At 55.9% G+C, this 18,092-nt stretch overlaps 6 protein-coding genes across 6 annotated transcripts; 4 read left to right on the top strand and 2 right to left on the bottom strand.

Moving 5' to 3' along the window:
• Positions 1-2,635: 2,635 nt before the first annotated feature.
• UV8b_07006 (uncharacterized protein) lies at positions 2,636-2,893 on the top strand (the record flags this gene model as incomplete). The annotated part of the gene is made up of 1 exon (XM_043144503.1): positions 2,636-2,893. The coding sequence occupies one exon, from the start codon at positions 2,636-2,638 to the stop codon at positions 2,891-2,893; it is 258 nt and encodes an 85-aa protein (XP_043000438.1).
• Positions 2,894-3,083: 190 nt separating this feature from the next.
• On the top strand, positions 3,084-3,652 carry UV8b_07005 (uncharacterized protein; the record flags this gene model as incomplete). Its single annotated transcript, XM_043144502.1, has 3 exons — positions 3,084-3,277; positions 3,341-3,480; positions 3,540-3,652. 3 exons carry the CDS (start codon positions 3,084-3,086, stop codon positions 3,650-3,652), a joined length of 447 nt encoding a protein of 148 aa, XP_043000437.1.
• A 4,373-nt stretch (positions 3,653-8,025) lies between these two features.
• UV8b_07004 (uncharacterized protein) lies at positions 8,026-8,577 on the top strand (the record flags this gene model as incomplete). The annotated part of the gene is made up of 2 exons (XM_043144501.1): positions 8,026-8,442; positions 8,524-8,577. 2 exons carry the CDS (start codon positions 8,026-8,028, stop codon positions 8,575-8,577), a joined length of 471 nt encoding a protein of 156 aa, XP_043000436.1.
• A 603-nt stretch (positions 8,578-9,180) lies between these two features.
• On the bottom strand, positions 9,181-11,021 carry UV8b_07003 (uncharacterized protein; the record flags this gene model as incomplete). The annotated part of the gene is made up of 3 exons (XM_043144500.1): positions 9,181-9,326; positions 9,437-9,868; positions 9,968-11,021. 3 exons carry the CDS (start codon positions 11,019-11,021, stop codon positions 9,181-9,183), a joined length of 1,632 nt encoding a protein of 543 aa, XP_043000435.1.
• A 2,806-nt stretch (positions 11,022-13,827) lies between these two features.
• UV8b_07002 (uncharacterized protein) lies at positions 13,828-15,567 on the bottom strand (the record flags this gene model as incomplete). The annotated part of the gene is made up of 1 exon (XM_043144499.1): positions 13,828-15,567. The coding sequence occupies one exon, from the start codon at positions 15,565-15,567 to the stop codon at positions 13,828-13,830; it is 1,740 nt and encodes a 579-aa protein (XP_043000434.1).
• A 1,269-nt stretch (positions 15,568-16,836) lies between these two features.
• UV8b_07001 (uncharacterized protein) lies at positions 16,837-17,991 on the top strand (the record flags this gene model as incomplete). Its single annotated transcript, XM_043144498.1, has 3 exons — positions 16,837-16,897; positions 16,993-17,524; positions 17,658-17,991. 3 exons carry the CDS (start codon positions 16,837-16,839, stop codon positions 17,989-17,991), a joined length of 927 nt encoding a protein of 308 aa, XP_043000433.1.
• Between the last annotated feature and the right edge of the window lie 101 nt (positions 17,992-18,092).

Raw genomic sequence — 18,092 nt, 5'->3', positions numbered from 1 at the left:
ATGCAACACCATTGTGCTGCTGGTGATTGGCACCAGCGATAGTCAACCTCCGTCCATGCTTGCAGTTTGCGTACTATTTTCTCTTCAACATGGCTACGATCTTGTCACTCTACCTGAACCACACCCTTCGCGAGTTTGTTGCAAGTCCCTTGGTTCTCTGAAAAGATTTTCCGCTGCTGCAAGCTTTCACACGTGGACTGTAGCCACGGGCCAGTCAGCCGCTGCAGATGCAACTCAAACAGGCATCGGGATTTTATTGAACTAGATGGGTAGCCTACTGGGCTCTCGAAAGTTTTCCGTGGTGGTTCTGGACAGGCAACCGTGTGATGTCGCTCCAAATGGGCACGAAGGAGACCACCGATGCTGGCATTCCCTTATGCCGCTTGGACAATGATATTATTGGGCGAAATGGGCACACCGACAACTGGAATTGCTTTTTCCAAAGGGATCTCTCAGTCTGCTGCTGTCCCAATAACGGCATTGCCACGCAGATTCCCTGTTGCCAGCTTTGCTGGAATGCCATGAATCAGGAAAACCAGGCGGCGTACACTTTGGGGCAACCCCACAAAGTGTGAGACGTCCCTTTTGCCGACCTGCCCGGGTTAAATCATGAAGCTTCTATTTTTCTCTCTGAGCGGGATAGAAACGACTGAAAAAGGGGGTAAGCAACGGACTATATGTAGTGACGGCGTTCAAAGAGGCAAGAAGAGCGATTTTACTCCACCGACCATACGATGCAGTATACTTTCTCCCAGTCCGTCGTCCCAGCCAGGCTCAATATGGCTCAATAAGCATGCTATGCATGGTCCACAGCCTTGATAATCGGCACATTTGAGAAGCTGCACCATGCATAGAGACCGGCCGGACTTTTGCCCTGCGATGACTATTGTCCTATAGACGGGCAGCATGCCTTCAAGCTCTGAGGTTACGTGAGGGATGTCTCTGAACATATTCTCGGTGTCGTATAGCCTATCAGGGAACCAGAATAGCATTTGGAAGGCCAGGCCCCTTTCACTGCTAACATGTCCCTGAGATGCGTGGGGGATGTGGCAGGGCCGATGTGTTTTCCGATGCCAACCTAGAAGAACAGAACTCAGAGTAGTTTATCGGGCCTATATGTATTCTCATGTTTTGCGGCAAGCCCATGGAATAGTAAGCCTTTACTGGTGCGCAGTAACAACTCACTAGTTTTAGCCGTCCTCGACTGAGAATCTGCCACGACAATAGTACGCCAGTTTCCACTATTCCTCCCTGATACAGATTTGGGTATTATGTAAAGTTGATTTTTTTATTGGGTCTTGTCGAATCGGGATTAGGATTTGGAGCGACGCCCTACAACGATCCATTCGGTTTGGACGCAGTTGTGGTCGTCTGTCTGCTCAGAATACTGAAATCATGCAGGAGAGTCGACTAACGTGAGCAGAAAAAAATGTATGAATATAGGAGCAGGCTGGCTTTTGCATACCCGAAAACTAGGCTACTCAAATCGGTCCCACGAGATGCTGTTGCAGTCTCCCTAGAGTCCATTTGAAGTCCCGAAAACACCGACCGGAACTGAGCAACTTCCACAGCATCATATCTGCATCTTTCGGGAAGAGAAATGTACCGGGAAAGCAAGTAACAACCGCCGGAGCTGGATGGAGAGGGCTTGCACAAGGCCGAGACAGCATGTATCATGGGCTTGTGCCAGTCGTGGCTATGCATAACAGCTCTTTCAAAACCGTTCTTGCTGTGCACACATTTTTCGTCCCATACACGCCTACAGCAGGTATAGAGTGCTATTTGTTTTGATATTCTTATCAAGTTTTTACTGGTATGAGGAGGCTTTGTGCAGTTGGTGAACAAAGGGGTCAGTTGGTACATTCCGCAGCCGGCATATAGATGGCAGGGTCTTCCTCAAGCAAGACAGCCCATAGCGAGATACGGAGTACTGGCTAGCAGTTATTCTTGTTGGTATTGACTTGCCGCAAGCAGCGCAATGCACCATCTGACGATGCCGATGATCCAGATTTGCGTCGAGAAGGGGCGGGATTTGCTGAGAGGGGCATTGAAACCGCTTCAGGCTTCCCCGATACCCATGGGCAGACTCTACAAAGAGGAACCGGATTATCATGGCGTCAGCAGCAACGGGTTTTACATGGCGCTTGTCAGCTGGTCAGAAAACCAAGGTCTATTGCCGTCTCTCGCCTTGGTTCCAGAAAATTCTGCAAATAAAATACTCGTGTTGGACACGCATGAGGGAACCCCGGACCGTCATGCTGCTGGGTTCCGTTTTGCCATGCCGGATCGCGGGTGTCATGTAGTCGGTTGGCCATTTGCGCGCCATCCGAGAGAGATCTTGTGGGATAAATTATGCTAGTGATAATACCGAGCTATGGAAAGACGTCTGAGGAGGAGAGACTTTCGTAATACGAGGGCTAGCTAAATGAAAAGCTTCTACCTGAGATTAGAAGCTGTTTATGACCAGTGAATTAGGGTTGCTGACAGATCAGCCAGTGAGCTAGAGAAATGAACTGATCCAAAGAGCCAAGTTTTATGTTGTGTAAAGCATCATGGAGCCGCAACCTTGACACAATGTCACTCGCAGAGCCTCACCGTTCCGAAGACGGGTCTCAGCTAGACGAGGCCCCCTAGCATGTCCACTTTCATTCCCTCCAAGGCTTATGATTTCGCCTCAGGAGCCGCGCCTCTGAAACAGTCGTGTTCTCGCAAGGCGACTGAGCCGTACCTCGGAACGTCCCGCGTCGCAAAGCAAGACGGAGCCCGTGACGAACACGGTTGTAGCGATGGCTCGTCGCCGGTTACTGGCACAAGGGGAGTTGAAGAGCTCGGCACAGTGCGCTACGAAGAAGAAGATGATGTCCATGCCCCGAGTACAGGGAAGGCGGTATAGACCGCGCCTGACTGCATAAAAATATCTGGCGCGAAAACACAAAAGAGGCAGGAAGCCCTCAGGCAACAACACAAAGTCAGGTACTTTGCCTGGTCAGCGGGGTTGTCCTCTTTATTTACTGCTTTCACGCGAGAACCCTTCACCCTTCTTCTCGATCCAACCTGGCATTGCAAAGGGACGGAATTTGAACATGGCGCACGCACGCGAACAGCCAAGCCTCGCTAGCTCGGATACCGACCAAGGAAGCACTCAAGCCGAGGACGTTGATGCGATGAAACGTATGGAGCGGATGATGCAGGAGATCGCGTCCCTCCGTCGGGATGTCGATAGACACGGTTCCGAGATGGCATCGTTGCGTTGGGATTTGAATACCAACAAGGCCAGGTAAGTTCACGAAGAGAACGACTGGATGCACGGGTAAGAATGGCGAGCTAATCAGCCGTCTAGGAACAAGAATTTGCAGTCGCAGCTACGTAACATTTTCGTGGTAACGAATTCGCAGAAACTGGCCCCAATGTACAATATCTTCACCGGTCTCGAGATTGCCGGTTGTCCCGAGAACTTGCTGGATTTGGAGGAATGCAGCGGTAGGCGTCTCCGGCTGGCGGTTACGTTTGTTTGCATCTTGCTGACTAGGTGAGGGTAGATTTAAAAGCCAGCAGGATGTTGCGAGAGCTGGGGGAGCCTGCTCCAGATGGGCTAGAGGAGAAGAGGAAGCGTTTAATTTCCGCGTTTGGGGTTCAGTTTAGACTGCTTTGAATGCAGTACATGCTGCGAGCTTGTGAAGGGCTGCGCTTTTGGTGGCGACATGACGAGGTATCAAGATGGACGTCTGGTGGCTGGCCTCTCCGACTCTCAGTTCACCGCTTCGAGTGACGATTGCGGCAGAAATTTCCTTGCCAGTCCGCTTTTACATCTAGGAGCAGAGCTACCCAGCTGAGATTCAGGACGTCGTTCTGGTGTATCAAATAGGGACGTAATAATGCCGGGGTATGTTGAAGGCGTCCACCTTCCAACAAAGCAGCTGTAACCTTGTTGAACTTTAAATCAGAACTTGGGAAGATTAGTGATGGAACTTGGCGAATAAATATTAACTTAAGCCCATTCATTGTCCTCTACAAAATACTGCCAACTCTGCTTCAAAGAAATTGGCTACTAAGCTGTGACACCAGTCTTGCTCATTGCAGAAAGTCCCCTAAAGCATTATTTAGCGACTTGCCCTCTCTCAGCGGAGCAACCCCTTCCTTCTTCAGTCCCCCGCAAGTGCCCACACCGTCTTCATACCGATGCCCGCCGCAACATCCACGTCCGCGGCGCTCCCGGTGACGAACAGGGCGTTGCTGGCCTCCACGCCCATGGCTTGGAGAGTAGCCCGGTAGGCTCCGCGGCGAGGCTCGTATAAGCCGCTTCTTGGCCGTCATGACGCCGTCGAACACGGTCTGCCCATCATCGGCTGTCCCCCCTGGGGCCCTGATGGGCCGCCAGGTGTTCCGTTTCTTGGAGCAGTTGGTGGCGACGCCCAGCTTGTAGCCCTCGGAGCGCGCAGCACCTGAGTGGTGCCAGGAGGACTGAATGCCCGTCCAGCCACCGCAGAGATGTGCGGGCGCAGACTCGGGAAGCCCGCGGATGCAGCGCCGTCTTTCAGCATCGACTTGTAGGGGACGCAGGAGCCCTGCTTGGCGGTGGTTTACAGGAACCGCTCCCGCCATGGCGTGCTCTCTGGGCGGTTCCGCAGGGAGTCGACGCGTCCCAGAGGGCCTATGGGTCGAGTAGGGCCTAGAGTTCGAGCAGGGTGGTGAGGAGGTCAAAGATGATGGCCCTGGGCTTTCATTCGGGGCTGGCATCGCGGTCGGAGGCCGGGTTGACTGCGTGGACATGCTGTTCGAGTGTGGGTAGGTAGAGGTTGGGAGACTGGTGACCGGGACTGTGTTTAGCATTGGGTGTCGGTGAAGGTCGGACAGATTCCTTGACGGGACTGGGACGGGACTGGTGGTTTTATAGGCGGCTGTGAGCGTCGAGGGATATGTCCCACGAGATGATTTATAGTCCGGCTGTTGAATTAAATGGAAACGAGGGCCATGTAGCCTTTTTATTCAACGGACTGTCTACTATCCACTGTCTTGCGGGGATCTTGGTTCACGACCAGACGCAACATCTGTTTGAGCAGACTGCCGTTTTCATAGCCGACGCTGCGCAGACGGCCCGACGCGATTCCGAAAAACGCACCACGTCGATCAGCCAGCCACGTAAGCGGGAACGAAGCGTCGACCACGAAGGGTCGACCAAGCTCACACCTCTTCTACACCTCCTATGCCTTTCACAGCGTCAAACTATAGTCAAAGCTCAACAGGGGTCTTCTTCCCGGGATCTCGAAGCAACTGGGCTTCCCTTTTTCTTTCCGAATCTAGCCAAATGCCTTGTCCGGCGCCGCCCTGGGGTGAGGCGCAGGAAGCTGCCAGCCGTTTGTGCCGATGCTCGCCCGGACCTCTCGCGCTCTGGTTGGCCAGGCCGCCGGCGCCGCCCGCCCCGCCCGGCCCCGGGCTTACGGGCGGCAGCGCCCCGGTGATTGGACGGATCCGCGCGCCGGGGCCTGGGAAAGGCTGGGTCGGCGGCCATTTCCAGCGTTGTGGGTCCCTCCGCTGCAACCTGGCTGGCCTGCTGGGTGGAAAGGAAGTTATAACAAGCCTAGCAGAGCCGCACCTGGTGTGACGTCGTGCTGTTTGGCGGAATGATTTGACACGTTGCATCTCTAGGCCCAGGGGCCCGCCGCTTGTCAGCAGCAGCAGCGGCTAGCTCCCGGGGACAGAGCCTGCGTCCCGGTTGGGTTGGGCAAGTCTGTGCGCACCCTTGCGGCGAGCAGACCGCATGTAATACTGCATCTACGGAGTAAAAGGCCGGCAGGTGTTGCCCGTCTTGATGCCGTGCGCTTACGCGCGACCAAAAATGACCAGCACAGCAACTCCAGTCGTCGGCCGTGTTATTCGTCGGCCACATCGACGGGAGGACCAAGAGGGACACGGAAACACCGCGGATGGCGAGAGAGAGACGCTGGAGATGGCAATTCGGGCTGCGCGATAGCCGGGTTGATGCTGAACCTAGGAGGCCGCGCGTTTGGGGTGGATGGCCTGCAACGTGTAGCGCAGGTGTGTGGCCCGAGAGGCTGGACGTCGGTGTTGTCATGGGCATGCCCAAGGACGTGAGCAGAGGAAGCGACGCCTTTGTTGCTGCTAATTCCCCGCGGGCCATGGCAAGGGACCACGTGCTGCGTGGTGGTTTGCGCACAAGCGAGCGTCTGCGCTGGACACCCGTCTCGGGGCAGACATAGCAGGCTGCGTCCTACAGCTATCGGACCGTACATGTCACGCAGACATGGGATGTGACGCGCCGGCGTTGGACTCGCCGCCTGTTCCTGCCGAGCGTCAGTATGAATACGCCGTGTATTCAGCGGCCGAACAGGGTTCGGTTGTGACGTTTGGCCGGCATACGCAGCAGCGGGCTGCTTTAGATGCCAGATGTCCCTGGATGATGGTAAGCTGCGAGGCGCCGGAACAGTTGCGCTGCTTGGGTGTCCGACTTGGCGTACTTTTTTGACGAATGGGTCACTCGGTGCTATCCCTGCCGTTGTCGTGGCGTTCCTGTGCCGACTTTCACCATGAAGAAATTTCTTTCTACGAGTTTAAAAAAATGTGACGATTTGAATTATTAAAGTAGCCCCTTGTATACTGGAGAATCTACTCCAGACCCTTGACTTGTAGCAGGGATTGAAGCAGTCCAAAGACGCGGACTAATCAATTTGGCCATGACTTGAATGCTGTTAAAAGCACGCCCTAATCAGGAAGGTACTCAAAACGGACCGCAAGTCAATCCGATAATAACGCGTTTTTATAGGCTTTTGTTCAAGGGGTTGCCTAGGACAACAGGAGACTATCCTGACGCATTTGCGGGTTGAGACTTGGTTCGGCAAAGAGACGAAATCAGAGTATTCCCCCCCCCATTTCTAACATGCTTGCTGCCATGCCAGTATCACTCTTCATCATGTCTGTGTAGGGGTGTTGTGGCAAGGCGACTCTGCTGGGTTGATTCCAAGTAAAAGCCGAATCTCATCCACTTCAACTTGACGTCATTATGGCTCTGCAGGCTAGGACCTCGGAAGCAGCTTGGAGGAAGAAAGTTGGACTTTCCAGCTGTTTGCTCCGGAAATGCAAGGCAACGCAAGACAAGCGCAGGAGGCATTCGACATCTGGCGCGCTTGGCCTGCAGACAGTGATTAAGTCCAGTTCTTGCAACCGATTGGTCAAGTTGGGTCAAGACATCTGTGGAAAGGGAGCTGTAAGAAGCCCAACAGAGCCGCACCTAGTGTGGCGTCGCGTTTTTGGTGAAATTCTTTGGTAACACGACGGCGAGGTGTCAAAGAAGCAGAGGTCATTAGTAGTGCGTAGATTGTTGTGCCGTGGGACAGAAAAGCCACCAGCAGCGAGACTTTAAAATAGATGAAACTGGGGGCGCAGCCCGGCAGCGCCTGCTCAGGCCCACAGCGAGCACAAGGCTAAGAAGCGCGCATTTCGCTAATACAGAAATGCTGCCCTGTGAATACCAGCGATATCCTTCAGCAGGAGTAAAAGCGCGGCGCGGGCGATGCCGACCGTGCTTCACTCACTTCTCAAATACATTGCGGCCTGGATCCGGGCCAGGTCGAGCCCTCAGCCGTCTCAGCCACAAAGCTTAGCTTGGCTGCCGAGAAGCGACCTGACTAGCTAGCGCCTCGTACTGTAACCGAAGCCTAAATCTTAATTTCCTCGAGCCCACGTCGTGTCTGACTCGGCGAGTCCAGCGGCTGCGACAGCGAAACAAGCTTTGTCCGCGAAGCTGCACTTGACAGAGGCGGCCTTTGGTTTCTCCAGCAAGTATTCCGGCGCGCCATTCCACGTAACGAGCGTCTGTTGGCGCGGCGAATTCAAACCCGCAACCGCTCTCCATTTCTTATTTCTTTCCTTCCTTTTCTCTCCTCTTCTTTTCACATTCTTTACTATACTTTTCTGTTCTCTTTTTCGTTCTTTTTTTTCTTTTTCCTTTTCTTTTCTATTCTTTCCCTCTAATATACATCAGCAAGATCTACAAAAACACCTGCCAGGATGAAAGCCCTGGTCGTCGTCGCCACAGCCCTCGTCGGCCTTGGTCTAGCTGCTCCTGCTGGAGAAGCGGCCGACTTGCTCGCGGTCAAGCGCAGCCCCGCGCCGCAGCACACCGACAACCTCTTCAAGGCGGCCAAGGCCTCCTTCCGGGAAAAGGCCGTCAGCGACTCCTTCTACAAGCGCGTCAAGTTATCATGGGGGTCGAACCTCATACACGCCTGTGGTTTTGGCTGCAACGGCCCGCCGTTGGCCGTTCTTATCAATGAGTATGTGGCGTTTTTGAATATTTATCTCAGCAAGGGTCAGGATGAAAAAGCTTCCGACGCCATGACCCAGTTCGCGCTGGAGGGCTCAAACCCGGATCACCCGGTCGTAAACGAGCTTCTCTGGCAGACAATCATCCAGATTTCAAAGAAGGTGAATCGAATGTAGATTTAGGGGGAGGGGAATGTCTCGCCGGTCCGTGCCACGGGCCCGTGGTTGCTTCTGTATTTTTAGATGCAAGTGTACATGGTGAAGGCGGCGGCCGGAGCGGTCGAAGATTCCGAATAGACTTTTCTTGTCGCGTCTCCTGGGGTTCTTATTGTGCTAGTTTTTGGTCGTGTCAGCATGGCAGCGGCATAACTCGTGCCTGCGACCAGGGCAGTAAGCATGCGGCTGGTATTCCGTCGCATGTCCGTGAATGGCCTGCTTCGTGCGGGCCGTGGGACGATTGTAGCATTCGAATTACGTGGTGCACTGCCTGGTGTACGAAGATGCGTACCCGGGGCATGACTTGCGAAGGCACGCGGTGGACAGTCACGTATGTCATGTGGAAAAGGATGATGATGCCAAACAACAGTTGCAGACAGCGAGGCCCAGCCGGCCGGGCCAGGCATCATCATCAGCAGCGGCAGCCGCCACGGAATGCTGTCAAGAGAATATACAGTCCATTCATGCATAAAGTAGTCCGACATGCAAGGCTTTTCATTTGTCCCAAACCGATGTCCTGAAAACAAGAGTTCAATCCAAGTACGAGTTCAAATCAATGCCAAGCGGGAACAAAAGCATGGCAAAAGACGCAGCGAAATAACGAAACAAGAAACGCATGAATAAAATGGAGCAAGGGAAAAAAAGGCGGGAAAGCCCCCGGGTCTCCTGAGCCCCCAGCCTACGTTATAAGATACGCCACATGCTGGGATCAACTTCACCCCCGTAAACCACGTTGGCTCCGTCAGGATTTTCGGACCACACATCAATTTTTTGGTATTTTGTCATGCGCAACTTTTGGCCACTCTCGCATGTTGCTTCCAGGGTAATGCCTGCACGTACGTCAGTTGGGTTTCACGTTGGGGAGATAAAGGGGTGGGGGAGGGGGGGGTGGGGAGAATCGCAAAAGCATAATGAATATGTATACAAGGGTCGGGCATACCGCCAATCTTCCACTGATCCTTTGCAGTTCCCGTCTGGTAGAACAGGAGGGCGTTTATATTCGCCAAGGGGACCTTGTCCATTCCAAAGACTTTCCGCATGTCGACGTCGCCCGCACTCTTGTAGTTGCGGTAGAAACTTTGGCCGAGGAAAACCTCACTGTTCAGGCCCATGGAGAAGCCGACCTTGTCGTCGGTGCCGGCGCCGAACAGGTCGGAGCCCACGTAGAAGTCGTAGTTGACGCCAGTGATGACGGGGCACAAGGTGCTCGTCATGTTGGGAGCATAGTTGGTGTACTGCTTACCGAAGCGCTCCAGCTTGTAAGGGGCGAACGTGCCCTCGCCCTTGGCTGGATGCCGGACCCATTCGTTGAGGGTCCATTCTGTCCCCGCGGTATAGTTGCCGTCCTCGCATTGGCCGACGATGCTGATGGCTACGACCTAGGAGTCAGTCTTCCAGAGCAATAGGAATGAAGAACCGGCAAGAAGCAAAGGAAAAAGAGAAAGGAGGGGGGAGGAGGGGGGTATCAGACTTTGGATCTTGAACTGGTCGTTGTTGGGATGCGCTCCCATGACGCCTTGCACGGTCAGAGTCAAGTATAGGCCTTGCTGGATATCAATCGTGTCAGTCCCAAAGACCTTGACGAGATCAACCTTTGAGGTGCCCTTGGCGCCCTTTTGAGGCGCAGCCATAAGATCGTAGTGTTGCGTGTGATCCGTGGGCCCAACGTCGTATCCGATGGTATCCCAGGTGCCGGCGAACCACTCGTCGGAGAGCTGCACCTGCACCTCGAGCGATTTGAAGCGGGGGCAGATCCTCCGCAGAGGCGTGTCTTCGGCGTTGTTCCACGGGTCGCAATCCGACCTCTTCCTGGATATGACGCAGAGACCGCCACCAGCAGTACCAGGGCCAGCGCCAGGGCCAGGGTTTGGGTTAGGAGGTGGCTGGTAGTTGGGATTGGCGATCCATCGCCGGTTGCCCGTCCCGTTCAGCTCGTAGGCGCCTAGGATGAACCCGGCGGCTATGGGGCCGGGGTGCCCGAACTCCTGGTTCGCCTGGACGATGTGATCATTGGGGTACATGGGCGGGAAAAAGTACCCATCGTTTAGGCCCATCGCCCTGACGACGTAGACGTAGCCTATTGGCGTTCTCGACCCCGTGCGGCCGTACGCGTACGTGTCGGCCGTAGCGGTGCGGATAGTAAGGGCTATGTAGCCCGAGCCGCCTCTGTAGCTTAGATGGTTCTGGATGTCCATGATGTTGCCAGTTGGGATAAAGCCCTGCTGGAAAACTACCGAGGGGGGTGCGTTTGTGCCCCGGTAGAAGACGCCCCTGGTGCCGCGGTTGTTGTCGACGGCAACTCGAGTTGCCGGCACGCCGTCGTGTATGCCGTCGGGCTTGTTACGCTTGAAGAGCGCCTTCTCAGTGTCCTCGGATGGTAGTAGTCGCCAGTCAAATACGTGGGTGTTAACGTCATGCGACCAGACGGGTTCGGGTGTTTGGGAGGGCTTGGCTGGTCTGGCCGGCTTGGCGAATGCCATGCTCGCCGACGCGAGAAGCAGCGCCAACGCTTGGAGCGGGCGCATTTTTCGGGAGGTTTCTTTCTCTCCCTCCTTTTTTTTTTCCTTTTTTTTTAAAAAAATAAAATTCTCTCGACGAAAAAAGGAAAAAAAAAAAACAAATGAGGAAGAAGGAAGAAGGGGCCGGAAGGGGGGACGGACGGACGGACGGACGGTGTGGGATAATCAGGCACGTACGCCGTCACAGAGCAAAGAAAGGAGCGTCGGCGTCCTCAAAGTAGACAAGTTCAAGCCGTTGTCCAAGGAAAGACCTAGCTTGAGCATCTACAAGTGGGGATGCCAAACGAAAGCAATCAAAAGAGGCCCGGGTTGGGGATGTTTTCCCTTCAAGGTCGAGCATTAAAAGGCGCCTGCCCATCTCTTATATCTTGTTCCAAGAGCGCCAGCCACCAGGGCCTGACTCAACAGCTGTCCATGGCAAAACACGGCATGACGTGTTTTATTTCCAAGCTGCCCACCGCAAGGATTCACTCCGCACAGCAAGCACAGCAGTTGAAGGTTTAAGCTTTTTCCGCGCCAAGAACCGGGGCGTTTTTGTTTAAAGCTTTTCTGCATTATCCGTCGCTTGTTGCGGCGCCCCGTGTTTTGAATTTTTTTTTTCTATTCTGATCTACTAATCACCGTATTTTGTTAGCTCCAGTTCGCCCGCTTTTGCGATTGTGTGCAGTCTAGGCTTGGTTTCCGTCCAGTGGGCTTGACCCGACGGTACGGTCTGAAACATGGTTAAAGACGGGGAGAAAAGGACTAGCGGCAACCAGACAGTAAGCCTGCTTGAAGTCGTCAAGCTGGCAACATGTAGTGTGTGTGTGTGGCTCAACGCCTCGTCGGCCGAACCGAGGTCGGGTGGGCCACGAGGCGTATGCTGGCATTCTGGAATTCCAGGGCCTTGGTTCCTATTATGGCGGTTGGAGAGCTCCTAGCCGTCGGCAGGCACTGCAACAAACCCATAACCGAGGCCTACGTGGCATGATGATGGCTTGTTGGAGCTGGGTATGAGGCACTTGGGAGGTGCGGCTTGGTCTTGGCCCTTGATTGAGGCGCTTAGCCGACAAGGTTTGATAAGGGCAAATGGGTTAGGGTCTTGGCGGCTTCATGGCCCGTCTTGTGATTCCTTCCATGTCCTCCTTGTGTCGACGAACAGGTTTGAACGCAGTCCCTGCCAGCTGAGCCGAGGGAGGGGTGGGGGAGGCAAGGGCTATCGCGCCAAAATCCGGGCGAGGCCATGGTACGATTACCAACGGTTTCGCGACGGATGGGAATCGCTGCAAAGCGCGTGTCAAAACCCCCGGCTCCCCACGGCTTGCAAACATGCATCATTTGCGGGACCCGCCGAGCCGGCAGGCACATCAGCCAGCTGCATGTCATTGGAGCCGGATCTCGCCGTAACAAGGATTTGTTATCATGGCATGCCAGTTGTCCATGGTGAATATGAGTAAGTAAACACCAAAACCTCGAAAATCGAAGATGCAGCCGCCCGCTCTTGTACCTTTGCGCACATTTTTCTACTAGCCGTGACCTTTCTTGTTTTGCGCTGCTCTAACAATGGAAATCGCGCACGCGGGACTGAGGCACACATAAATGCCATGTCGTCGGCTCCGACCCGTGACTGCCCGTTTCTCTCTCTTAAATACCTGTCATAAGCACACAATAACGTAGTACCTATGATCACCCGGTACCTTGGTACTCCGGGCGTGCCTTATATTCAACTACCTACCTAGGCATCCCTCGGTCGTACCCTGGTACTGATTAGTGCATTGTAAAAAGAGTCGCTTCTAAAACTATCGCGTGGGCAAAAAGCGTGGTGGTGTGGCGGGCACGGAACGCATCCCGCTCCCCCCCCTCCAGAGGGAACGCATTGGATAGTTTTTATCGTTGCAGGAAAGGTCTTCCCCCTGGCGCTCGGGTTTTTACTCTCCTATTATTCTAGAGGGTTCTAGATGGATTATTCAGGCTTGGATTTAAACACCCCGAGGGTAATATATTAATAATGATAATAATAATGGAGAATTGCGTGTAGAGTAAAAGGAAAAAAAATGCGGTACGTAGCTGCTACTAGAAAAAAATATATGCAAAAGTATAAGTTCTACTTTAGGCTTAGCGGGAGGTTGCACCGTCAATTTATTCGAGAGCCTGCGTGTTTACGTGTTCCAATGCCCCCAATGCCCGGCTCGTATTCACGCACAATTGGCGCGCTACGACGCTCGATCTGGGGCTGGATACGATTCAAACCTCACTCACCTTTGACGTTCGCGCCTGAGACGGCCCGACACCATGCCCTGCGTGCAAGGAGACGCGGAGCCTTTTCGAACTAACCTCCCACCTTTCCTCGGGCTCAGTCCGAGATTCTTGGCCTACAAAACGTAGCGGCTGCTCGCCGTTCCCGGAACACGGCCATCTCTGCACGAGGGCATGCGGAAATGCGCGAAAAGCGGTCGGTCGGTGGTTCCCGTGCGAATGCGGGGCCCGGGCACCGTCGCCGGACTCCTGCGTCCTGCGAAGCCCCACTTTGCCGAGCCTCGCCGGGGTTCACCGCGACGATCCTCGGTCGTCGGCGTGATTGGCCAGGAAGCTTCTGCCAAGCCGCGGCCAGCGCCGGCCTTGTCGGCTGCACCGAGTCCGGAGTAGAGGCGGCATGGATACCCCGTACACGAGAGGGAAGTATTCACCGCCCGATGTGGGAATTCGGTCCCAGGGTCAATTCCAGGAAATATGCATCCCAGCATGCTTTTTTTTTTTCTGGCAGAGACACCTTGCAGCCCGGAGCCGCGCCAAATCAACAATTGACCAGACCAAGCGACGCGCCGCGTCCCAGCTACGCCTTGGGCTTCTTGCGCACCAGCCCCGAGCTCAGAACCCTGACTGCTGCCCCGTTTTCCGCCAGCTCCCGCTGGGGCCCATCCTTGGGCTCATCCTTGGGCTTCCTCTTGACCAGACTACCGCCGAGTACATTGACGCCCTCTTCCCCGCCTCCAGCCGTATCGGCTCTTTTCCTCTTGACCAGGCCCGTCAGGTTGTTCACCGCCCCCGACGTATCTGCGTCGCCGGGAATGGTGCCCTGTCCTTCCCCGACGACGGTGTAGCCCCAGTCATTGCCCATGCCTACTTCCTTGATCCAACGGGCGGAGCTACCCGCTGCTTTGTCAAGCGTCGAGAAGTCGCTGTGCAGCATAAGCTCGGTCGCCCGCTTGTAGGTCATCTCGTCGACAATGCGTTCCCCGCGCCCTCGGGTCGGCCAGTAGTAGTAGGCGCTGCGGGCGGGGATTCTCAGCAGATGACTCTGCTGCTCCGTCTTCACCCTGGGCTGCCGCGGCTTGATCGGGCCTCTCAGCTTGATCCTCTTCCTGCGCGACTTGTTGCTCTTGCCACCTGGTCCGGTCTTGTCGCCCCCGCGATCCGTCCTCGAGGGAAACAGTTTACGCGGCGTGGACTTGGGAGGGTTGACGGGCAGAGACCCGTTTGTTGTTTGCTTGCGGGGAGCCGCGGCCCCCGGGGCGGCGGCTTGGTCTTGGCCGCCCGGCTGCTCGTCGTGGCCGGGCTCGTCATCAAACACGACCCAGATGAAGCCCGTCATCCTGCCGCTGGAGCACTCTTGCCTGTAGGCCATCATGTCCCAGAACGTCTGCAGCGAATCCACGTTTCCCCAGCTGCCGGTGCGTTTCATGGCTCCGGACCTGCCAGCTTCGTCGTCCAGCTCGTCGCGAAAGCGCGACTTGGGGTCGTCGGGAAACCGGGGAATGAGGCACCTCGGCGGCACCCAATCGAACTCTCGAGAGTAGTGCGAAATCTTGTCGAGGGGGTGGGAGAGGGACCACGACGCCGGGGCCGTAGCGCTGCGGGGGATGAAGGCCCGAGTCTCGCGCGCGTCGAGGCCCGGCACGACCAGGTAGCCCCTGGCAGCCTTGCCCGGCGCGTCCGCCCGAGACCCAGACGCAGACTCGATCAGGGGTTGGAGCACGCGACACCACCACTTTATGAGGCCCCCGTCGTCGAGCACATGCTTCCCGCCGTGCTTGACGCTGCCGGGGAACAGGTACTGGCCCTGCGACCGGGCAAACAGGCTGATGACGAGCGGGACGTCTCTGCGCCGGCGGCTCTCGACCAGGAACTCGATGAACGTGGCGCACACGTGCCGGATGGGGCTGTGCGAGCCTCTGGGGAGGCTTGGGCGCCGCAAGTAGCCGGTCGAGTCGGCCTTGGAGACGAACAGGGTGGTGGAGTGAGCCGTCGTGTATATGAAGATCTCGAGGCCGAGGACCACCACCTCCTCCACCTTTGTCCGGGCATGGGCGCGGGCCTCGGTCGCGGCCGGGTCCGCGTCTTGCGAGGATGAGCCGGCTTCGGGGGCAACGGTGGCCGTTACGGCTAGGAAGTGGTTCTCGCAGAATGTTCGATCCGGCCGCTGGTTTGGCGGGGCGGAGCAGAGGGCGTCCGTCTTCCTGGGCGGCGTGGACACGTGGTAGACGCCAAAGGGGACGTCTTTCGGGAGAGCGGCAGACAGTCTCTTGGCCAGTGGATCCTGCGACGCGCTGGGATTCGGCGGTACGGGGGCCATGCTGGGACGACAGTGCGGTCGGTCGGATTGACGAAGGGGATTTGCAGAACAAGCTGGAGACATGGGCATGGGATGTTTTTTGGCGAAAGGGTGGAGACGTCAATCGGGCAAATTGGGGGGGGGGGGGGGGGGGGGTGACTGCAGGGAGACTGCTGCCAGGGCGGCTGCCAGGGCGGCTCCCAGGAGAGCCGTCAGTGGGGCTCCGCAGGATGTGGGCTGCCGTTGCGCGCTGAAGCCTCGGGGGGCGGTTACGGCCAGCCTCGAGCCTGGGAGCTGTACTGTAGCGTCTGGTTATTTGGACCCCAGGCTCACCAGGCCACTGGAAGCCGCCAGGCCTACTCTTGCGACAACTTCAGCCGTGCCCACAAGATATCGCAACATGGGCGCGTCTACCGACGTTTCCGTGTCAAGCTGGCCTGGTGGCTGGTAGGCTGCGCCTCGCCTCGCACCTGGATGGACCAGAAACCTGGAAGAACTGAAGTCCAGGACCCAGCAGTGCCCCGTGGCACAACATGGAAGCAACCAGACACTGTGCAGAATCACCATGTCTCAGCCAGCCACGACGCGACGCGCCTGATGTTGTCGACGTCTCTCATCCGGATTCTCATCCCATTCCAACTTGGTTTGCCTTTGGAAAGAGGACATCATCATAAGCTGCGCAGGGAGCTGCTTGTTGCTGAGCTGTCACTCTGTAGGTTGGCGGCGCAAAGAGGGGTTACGGTTAGAGGTTCCTAGAATGCCATGTTCCAGCGCGCCGAGATACAGTCAATAGGTACATACATACCTTTGAGTACATTGATGAGTTCAAGGGTACCTGACGGCTTGCGGCAAAGAACACATGTTCAAAGCATCCACAGGTACTCCGTACATCCACAATACAGGAGGGGCCCGCGTCGTCCCGCCGCCCCACGGTCCAAAAGAGAGATGAAGATGAAGATGAAAATGAAAAATAATTAATCAACTAATCAATTAATTAAACAAGTAAATCACTGTGTTTTGCTCTTGCTCATAATGCACTGCACCACGTATTTTTGCGCGTGCGGCAGGCCGGCTCTCTGCCAGATCCAAAGTACTCCGTAACCTTTTGTGCCTGAAATTCCCAACCTGTGGCTGAGCAAGGACCCACCGCCCACCTCATTTGGGGGGGAGACAGAGTGCGGACGGGACGACAAGGGAAAAAAAAAAAAAAAAAAAAAAAAAAAAAGAGGGACTCTCCCTCTCTCTCACCTATGTCGCTTTATTTCCCACTGCGAGGAGATAACAGCAGCCATGGACAACGACACCAACGGCTCGTCAAATGCCTTGGCCGAAGGCAGACGCATCTACCTGGGTAAGCTGGCCCGTTGCCTGGCGCCTCCCGCACCTCCCCCCCCCTTCGTCTGCCATCTTCCTGGATGCTGACGGCCTCTGTGAAAAACAATCCAGGCAACCTGCTCTACACCGTCAAGGCGGAAGAGGTCGAGGATGGGCTGCGAGACCACGGGTTCGACGACTTTGAGACTGTCCACATGTCCGTCGATGCCGTCTCGCTGCGCAACCCCGGGTACTGCTTCGTCGACTTTGCCAGCCGCGACGGCGCCGAGCGCGCTCTGGAGTCGCTGAATGCCACCATCGCCGGACGCACCCTCAAGGTCGGCCCCTGCAAGCCCAAGCAGCCTCGCGCCAACAGCAACAACTACAATTCCAACCACAACAGCAACAACAACAACAACAACAACAACAACAGCAGCAGCAACCGCTGGAACAGCCACGAAGGCCGCTCCGGCTCCCAGCGCTGGGGCAACGGCAGCGGCGCCGGCGCTCACCCTCACCCTCACCAGAGAGTGGCGCCGGAGCGCTACGACGACGCCGTCGAGGAGGGCAACATCCGCCGCGTCTACGTCGGCGGTCTAGCCCAGCAGGACGACCCGGACCGCAACGTCGAAGAGCTCACCGAGATTTTCGCCGACTTCAAGCCGTAAGTGGGGGGATGGATCCCTGTTCTCGACATGACCAAAAATCCAAATCAAGGGGCCGAGGGGAGAAAAAAAAAAAAGACGGGAAAACGAAGAGACCGGAAGAGGCCAGGCTAACGTTTTTTTCCCCGCCAGGACCGCCTTCAGCAAGCGCATCACTCCACATGAAAGCACAAAGTCGTTCCCTGGCAACCACCACTACTGCTTTGTCGACTTTGCGACCAGCGAAGAGGCGCAAGCGGCCATCGACGCCCTCAACGGAAAGGTCGTCGACGACGGCGCCATCAAGGTATCTCTGGCGAGGCCTCCGCCGAACAAGGCCCGGGAGCGGTCTTTCCAGCACAACGACAGGTCTGGCGGCGGCCGCGTGCGCCGCAACCCCCGCGAACACGAGGTCCCGCCGGGCGAGGGCTCGCCAGCAGGAAGCCGGAGCATGGCCTCTGACAACTGGCGTCGCAGAAACGACTAAGCGCAGACCGCTTGCCCTGATTTGAGACAAGATACATGAAGTGCCATGTGTGCCATGAGCATGTAGCAGTGGGAAACAGATTTTTTTTTTTTTTTTAATTT

The sequence above is a fragment of the Ustilaginoidea virens genome, chromosome 5, assembly GCF_000687475.1.
Source record: "Ustilaginoidea virens chromosome 5, complete sequence".
NCBI lineage: Eukaryota > Fungi > Ascomycota > Sordariomycetes > Hypocreales > Clavicipitaceae > Ustilaginoidea > Ustilaginoidea virens.
Note: the sequence above shows the minus strand (reverse complement) of the source record. Positions and strands in the feature narration are given on the sequence as shown.